At 36.7% G+C, this 8,361-nt stretch overlaps 1 protein-coding gene across 1 annotated transcript; it reads right to left on the bottom strand.

Annotated features, from left to right (window-relative positions):
• Positions 1 to 3,251: 3,251 nt before the first annotated feature.
• Positions 3,252 to 6,977, bottom strand: LOC133286853 (receptor protein kinase TMK1). The gene is made up of 2 exons (XM_061484351.1): positions 4,582 to 6,977; positions 3,252 to 4,014 (listed from the first exon to the last, which is right to left on the bottom strand). Exons 1-2 carry the CDS (start codon positions 6,896 to 6,898, stop codon positions 3,485 to 3,487), a joined length of 2,847 nt encoding a protein of 948 aa, XP_061340335.1. The 5' UTR covers positions 6,899 to 6,977; the 3' UTR covers positions 3,252 to 3,484.
• Positions 6,978 to 8,361: the final 1,384 nt, after the last annotated feature.

Raw genomic sequence — 8,361 nt, forward strand, 5'->3', positions numbered from 1 at the left:
ATTTCTTAGAGGGTGCTGACATCTCCTTAATAATCACGATTTCTCTCTAATCAATTGATATGGAAAAATATCTTCATGAATTTGACTCAGGGTATTTTTAAAATAAACCTTGTTATTTTGGGGATGAACCCCTTAACTTAAGATTGTTCGCAAGACGCATGGGATCTGAGCAAGTGATGGTGAGAGCATGTGTTCAATCCTTTTCAGTATCACTTTTGGGAGGAATTTAAAGTCTTAATCCTGGACCCGTCCCGAATCAGATTAGTCACAAAGCGATGAACCAATTGAAATATTTAAAAAAAAAAAAAAAAAAAAAACTGTTCGCAAGATGCCCACAAGGCCACAATGGTGTGGGGTGTGTGTAGTGTAAGATGTTGTGTTCAATTCCTTGTAACCTCCAAAAAAAAAAAAAAACAATGCCAGGGAGCGGAGAGTTAAGAAGGGAGATATTTTGAGATTCTTGCACAGTGCAAATTATTCTTTGGGCTTAAAATATCTAATTGGGCTTGGACCCAATTCTGGTTTTAGATACGTAAATGATATGGCGCATTTAAAAAAAATCTATTAAGGAAAAAAAAGACTAGGAATATTGTATGAATATGATGTGAAGTATTAAAAAATACTATGTAGTAAAAAAAATAAAAATCCAACTTCTCACTTGAATCAGTAATTGTTAATATTATTTTATTTTCTTCAAACTCATTATATAAATTTACGTTTCTCCCTTAGTTTCCTTTTTCATATCTGAAGATCTTCTCCTTCCCGTTTTGTTGAATTAATACATAAGAAGTTAGAGGAGGTAGAATAATTGAATGTAAATTCTGTTATGTAAGTTTTTTAATGTACATTTTGTGAATAAGTAGATAATGCGAAAGGGTATACTTCCTTAGTACGATCTCACGAAACAAATCTCACATGAAAAAGGAAACAAAATCAGAACAAATAATATCTATCAGATTCGAGAGCAAAAACGACAAGAAGATAAAGCTACTTGCGAATTGACAGGTGCTAAATTGCTGCTGGCCCATATAAGCCACGTATGAATCCTACTATTAAATTTTTAGGCAGGCAGCGAAAACAATATAAAGGACTGCAGGAACAAATTATATAAATGCTAACTAAGTAACTTTTATCCATAACAATATAAAGATGATGTTGAATTATTACATTTTTAAAATATGAATATGAATGTGCATTTTAATGTATTGGATCGTTTGGTAAATGGATAAATTTTAGATTCCCAAAAAACTCATATTAGAAATTATAGTTATTCACGTTTGATACAAGAATTCTTAAAAAATTTCTGAAAAAATGAGGTTCCTAAGAATTAAAAAGTGTGAATAAGAAACTCATGAAATAATACCACTAGGTAAGTGATATTCTTGAATTCCCACCTAGTGGAAAAATGTTACATAATTTACACAACATAAATAACCTCGCTTTAATATTTTCATTACTAAAATATCCTCTCTTGTTAAAACCCTAGCCGTGATACTCTCCTTCACAAAATTATGGGTTCATTTCTTTCCTTTCACGATGACTTTACTGGGTTCGTTTACACTTCACGTCGCTTCGCTCCGGTGACACCAACGCCATGATCGTCCGGTTACGACATTGAATCAACAACCACGATCTCTGCTTCACGTCGTTTCCCTTTCACATTGCTTCACGTCGCTTCCCTTTCACATTTGCTTCGCTCCGGTGAGTTCTCTTCCTCTGTAAACACAAAGTTTCCCTTTAGTCTTTCTAATGAATGTGCCTGTCTTTGTCCTTTGACTCTCTGTCCAAGAATACTTCCAAAAATTCATTTGAGAAATTTGGATTCGATCTCTAATGCGGCATTTTGACTCTTTTGTGGCATATCAGAAAAAAAAAATTCAAAAATTCCTTATAGGATAGTTAATTTAAAAGGTTGAAAAGAAACTTCAATTTCTTGATGCGTTTCCTTTTTTCTAACTTAAAAAACATAAGAATTCCTAAAGTGACATATGGAAGCCAGTTGGAAATGGTTACGCGCATTTCGGCTCAAGATCCATTTGCCTTTTGCCACCAATTTTGCTTTCTCTTTTAGGATTTTTTTAATACAAAAAGTGTGAAGTTATACTGATTAATAAAATATTATAATAAAATACTTATACGTATATAACAAATTATAAAATTACTAAAACTCATTCTGCTAATGTTTCAACTAACAATCATAATTGTATACTTTTTGTACGCAAGCGGCAAATAAAAAATTCACATGTCTTATGCAAATTCTATTATTATTGACTTTTTTTTTTATTTGTTTCCCTTTTATAATAGCAAACCTAATACTAGTATTGGAAATGTGTCGTGACGACTACGAGTCAAATACTCCTTTAACACTTATTGTGTGTACCCCTAATTCCCATACTACAATGTTTTTTTTTTTTAATTAGTATTATTCTGGATATACTATATAACTTAGTCCCATTATGTATTGGATACTACATCTACCGCTATGACTGATTTCTAGGTCGAAGCAAACTATATAATCACAACTTCGCATTATGTCCAAGTAATGTCATCAAGTATATTACTACAGCCTACAGGTACGATATCTAGTGTCTACAATTATTAATACTAGCTTTTGAAACATTATATCCCTTTTTTATATTTTTTTCCCCAAGATTTGTGTTATGGAATGACTATGTAATTGTACTTGTACTTTTTTACAAGTGCTCGTATTAGGTTTATATTTATATCTTACATATATCATTAATATTTATGTTTTCGTATTAGTCTTGTATTAATTTTATTGTTCTTTATACAATCCATGCCCCCTCCTATAATTTTGAAATTTTAAAATTTCGTATCGTGTGGTGTTCTGTCATACATGTGCATCTTAGTTCACAGTTACGTGACTTGCAGCAACATGACTCATCAAAATAATATTTAAGGCTTTCTTTACCTGCTTTCATACCTGTCTAATTTGTCCATTTCACAAATTCAAGCTTATCCAAAACTGCATCATATGCGGCAGATTCACAGGACCATTGAAATGACAGCTACTTTTCGGATTGAAGTAGTTAGTAATCACAAATCAGTATGAAATTTTTTGAAATCTCTTCAATACACAACGAAACAGATTTTCATTGTGATGTTGATGTTGATACACAAGGAAACATGGATGTAATACAACTTGTAACGCATTGGTTCAAAATAAATGTAATATCATGTAAATGAATTAATCATGATATTTGATCTAAATCTCTGAATATTAACTCACGGACAAAAACAAGAACTGAAATGAGAAATTAATACATATCGTGCTAAGAATCTAATCTCAACTTAGCAGTCTGTAACCAAACGCTGAAGAAGTGTAAGATTAACCGTGGAAGAGACTACAACAAGAAAAATGATACACAAGTTCAAGTAGAAAAGCAAGCAAGAAGCAAAGAGAATGAAATTACAACACCACATAACCATCATTACAATTACAATTATTTACAACAAAACGTTATCACCTACCATCTGCTGATGTGAAAGACTCGGCAAATCCATATGGACGCGTAGGAATGCTTGTCTGTGTGTTATCCAAGCTTGGAAGGAGTGAAGAAGAAGATGATTCCATTTGGCTTCTACCTTCATAAGCCTGCCACTTCTTGAGTGCTTGTGGTAAAGACATATCTAAGTCAATTACATATATATCTTCAGAACTGTGATCAGATGGTTTCCATTGTTCTACAAGAGAAGAAAGCACATTAACTGCATGACCCGCGTCAGGTCTTTGATATGGCTCCCTAGCACAGCAATGGCTAGCTAACTCAGCTACTGTGTGAATACTAGCAAGCGTTTCCTCGTTGAGCTCGATTGTGCGGTCAATGGCCTCGCGGAATGTGTCCTTATTTATGTACATTCTACGGAACCATGTTACAAGATGCATGCTATCCTCTGGCTGGGTCTCATCAAGTGCTCTTCTTCCAGATATCAGTTCCATCAATATTACCCCAAAGCTGAACACATCAACTTTAGTTGTCACACGACCAGTAACTGCAAGCACATAGCATGGCTGTGTTAGAGACATTTGCCTAAAAAACAATCAATAGCAAAGAAAGATAAAAACAGAAACAAGCAAAAAAATTCAGATAAGACACACTCACTCATTACAAATGTATCACACCATCCATGGATAATAAGACCAAGCCCGGGTGAGGTGTATAATTTCTAAAGCACCTAATAATGAATGTCTCAAATGTAAAATACAGACCAATTGCATTCTTAACTTTCTAGTAACAGGATGAATTTGTAATGAGAGTTAAGATTCCCAGGTCTCATTACGGTGGCAGAGAATATCACTAACCTATATCTCTTTCCCGGTGAATTGGAGAAAATATTGAAATGAAGTTTATTACTCAATTGTTACAAGAAAACATGTCTTATTACCTTCCTAACATGAAATGAATGTCGCCTATAAATCACATAATAGCAAATCAAACCAAACCAATATCTATAGATCATGATCAGACTATCTCTACTTGCTTCTTTGGGAATAATTCAAAATGATCTAGCTCACAAAGAACTTGCAAAGGGAAGGGGAGAAAAAAACAAAAAAGATACCTGCATATTCTGGTGCCAAATATCCAAAAGTTCCTGCAATTCTTGTTTCTATTGAAGCTTTTCCTTCGGGAGCAAGACGCACAAGACCAAAATCTGAAACCTTAGCCCTCATATCATCTCCAAGGAGAATATTTGAAGGCTTTAAGTCCCTATGTATAAAGCTTTGATGGGCCAAGCTATGCAGATACTCAACAGCCCTTGCCACATCCAAGGCAATGGTTAATCTTCTATTCCACTCAAGTGGTTTCAGTCCTTCTTCTAACCAGTTGAATAAATGTCTACTTAGTGTCCCCTGAGGCATGTACTCATACACAAGAAGTTTTTCGTTCCCATCCAAGCAGTAACCAAGAAGAGAAACAAGATGCCGGTGGCGAACCTTAGTCAAAACAGCAATTTCAGACTTAAATTCTGTTGCACCTTTCCCAGTTATTGCCCCACACTCCATTCTTTTCACTGCAATTTTCGTACCATCATGCAGTTCCCCTTTATAAACTGTTCCAAACCCACCTTGTCCCAATATATTTTTCTCGCTGAAATTGTCCGTGACATTCCTCAGGACTTGTATAGAAATTACCATGTTTCCTGCTTCAACCATCTGGATGTCCCCTGTCTCACTTCCAGGTACGGTTTGGGTTTCACTAACAGCACCAACACTGACACTTGAGCCTGCAACTGTTATCTTCACACTTTCATTATCTGATCCAGAATGACGGGGGTGAATAACTAGTGCATTCGGGCTCTGTACCCTGCTTAACCGCTTTCGCTTCATCCTATACAAGCAGAAAACTAAGAAACCAATCACCAAAACCAACACTACACCCCCAATCACGGCAATCAAAATTACTCCTAAATGGGAAGATTTTTTGCTGCCATTTTCTTCCCTTGTGTTTGGAGCTGTTGAGTTTGGCGATAGTGGACCTATAGGAGTTGGGCTGGGTTTATCTTTTCCTATATCCTTGTTACCACTTGTGTTAACCATCACATTGCTCTTAAAATTTGGGACTTTTCCATAAAGCTGATTGTTTGCAACATTCAATTCAGTAAGCTCAGGCAGAGTAGTAAGCTCCCCCGGAATTGAACCAGTGAGATTATTATCAGCAAGCACCACTCTTTGCAGTGATTTAAGTGAGGCAAAAGCTGGGGATATTGTACCCGTAAGACCCATCTTCTGAAAATTAACAACAGTAATGTTCCCATTATTACAAGTAATCCCAAACCAATCAGCACATGGATCATTCCCCTTCCAACTCTCAGCAAACCTTTTGGGATACCCCATAAACTGAACAATAGAAAGCATAATCTTCACCCTGGGATCACAATCACCAGGGCCCGACAAGCAAAAGCTATTCGAATCCTTAGTCAAATCGACCTCTACCCCAGAACCAAACACAGGCACTGGCCCCTGAAACAAGTTATTAGTCAAGTTCACAACTTTAAGTGACTTAAGGCTCACCAATGAACCAGGAACAGGACCAGTAAAAGAGTTATCTCTCAAGCTCAAATCTTGCAAGCTTTGTAAGCCTGAAAAGTCTGGCAAGGGCCCAGTAAACGCATTGGAATGTAACCAAACCTGAGTTAAGGAAGTCATGTTTTGTAGAACCTCAACAGTGCCCCCAAGAATAGCATCACCCTTTTGCCCATTCAACCACAGAGTCTGAACCTGCGACCCAGAAAAGCTCAAAGGCAACACACCCTCGAGGCTATTGAAGGCCAAATGCAAATGGGTCAACCCAACAAGTTCAGAAAAATCTGGGATTTTGCCCATGATGTTTGCTGAATTAGCTGAGAAGTTCACAAGAGACGAAGCATTTCGAAGGCTATCGGGGATTTCCCAACTTTTGAAAGGGTTGTTGTCGATCTCAACAGATTGAAGCTGAGACATGCCAGCGAAGAAATCGCTGGGTATGGAAGTGAACCCGTTGTTACTAAGGATGATAACTTGGAGCGAACTCAACCCGCTCAAGGTTGGAAGAGGACCCGAAATGTTGTTAAATTGGAGCTCCAAGCGCTCCAATTGGGTCAGGCTTTGGAGGGTGTTGTTGTTGTTGTTGTTAGGAAGCGTACCTTGAAGGCCTTGGCGACCGATTTGTATTCGGGTGACCCGGCTGTCTTCGGAGCAAACGACATGGTTCCACTTGCATGGGTCGGACCCGGTCCAACCAAGAGATTCGGGTGGGTTGAGGGTGCTCTTGAGAGCAAGCATTGCAGGGGCATCTTGTGAAATGGGTTGTGAGTTGGCATAGAGGATGAGTGAAAGGAACATGAACCCAGATAAGAAAATGGGGAAAGTTTTGAGCTTTGCGATGTGGGTATTCATGGTGGTGATGGTGGTGGTGTTGTTCACTTGAAAGACACACACACACAGAGAGAGAGAGAGAGAGAGAGAGAGATGGAGAAGGAACGAGAATGGGGGCGATAATAGGTGCATGGAGCAGAGTGAGTAATGAAGCACATGGTATTGGGACCACACATCGAAAAATCCGGCTGGCATGATTCATTACACTGCCAAAAAAGAAAAGTGAGACCCATTCGCCAACTGGGCATCTTCAATAGTTTAAGAGATCTTAAATTTTTATATTTATTCAGTTTAATTGATAATTATAATGAGAACATGCTATTCCTAATGTGGTACAAATACTTTTCTTTTTCTATTTAATATCTTGTTTATTTAATAGATACCTGAGCTTCTACTTCTACTGTATATACAATTTCTTTTAAATGCCATAAACAATTTTAATTTACTATCTCCTATCCCATAAACAAATAACAAAAGCTTTAAAATTTGAATCGTTTCAAGTGCCATAAATCAATTCCACATAATTTTCCTCTTGGAGAGAACAGATTTTTGCCAATTATTATCATAAGCGATACATCATAACGTAAAAATGTTAAAATTAGCAAATCACAAACTTGCTATTCTAATTTGAAAAGCATAATTAAATTCTTCACTTGTCTATGGGGTTCAGGAGATAGTAAAATAAAATTCTTCCAGATTGATAACTTCTAAGACCAACATATATTGCATGCTCATATGATCTCTGAACCTGATTCTGCTTCCTATTTTTTTTTATTTTTTAGCTTATTCCTTGGTGGCTCATGCATGAATCAATCTTCAGTCTATGTTGTATGCGCAGGATACATGGTCGGGAGAAATCCATGCTGCAGCGATTATAGGTGCACCCTGGTTAGGCCTTCAAATTAAAGTTTGCAATATGTTCAAAGCAACTTACAGATCGAGCAATATGATTTTGACCATGTTGGTAGCAAAAAGAAATTTTTTTTTTTTTTTTGAGTTAACCAAACTCTAATTATTTTTCTGAGGCAAGTTGGTTTTTCTGGTATCCCCACAAGCTTCGACTCTTTGAACTAGCTATGAGACTAATCCGGAGTGTGAGGCGGGTTAGAGATGAAGATATTTAAACCCCTCCCAAATATGACAATGGAGATAAAATTGAAGTCCTTTCCTTTCCAATGCCCAACTATTTTTCTCTATTACATAGACTATTAGGGTGTGCATGACAATCTTCCCGGAATCAATTCTTTTTTAATTTCTGTTCCCAGGAACAAAAATGGATAGGAAACTCGTTTGGTAAAATCGGTTTATTTTTTTGTTCCCGGGATGAACCAGTTTAATTTTTGTGTTGGGGAACAGAAAAAAGAATCAAAAAATTTCTGCTTTTTTGTTCCCTGGCACAAAATGAGAAACACTTATCTCTTTCAATTACTCTCCACCACCACCATCATCTCGACATGACCACCACTACCATTGTCGCCGTTGTC

This window comes from Gastrolobium bilobum, unplaced genomic scaffold (assembly GCF_033153095.1).
Source record: "Gastrolobium bilobum isolate Gb01-03AN ecotype WA unplaced genomic scaffold, APGP_CSIRO_Gbil_v1 utg3261, whole genome shotgun sequence".
NCBI lineage: Eukaryota > Viridiplantae > Streptophyta > Magnoliopsida > Fabales > Fabaceae > Gastrolobium > Gastrolobium bilobum.

What these genes read in the sequence shown, in the direction of transcription:
- LOC133286853 (XM_061484351.1), bottom strand. Translation starts at nt 6,898, where the DNA reads ATGAATACCCACATCGCAAAGCTCAAAACTTTCCCCATTTTCTTATCT. An exon ending in TTTGGCACCAGAATATGCAG is followed by an intron (nt 4,015 to 4,581) that starts GTATCTTTTTTG and finishes ATGTGCTTGCAG; the next exon opens with TTACTGGTCGTGTGACAACT.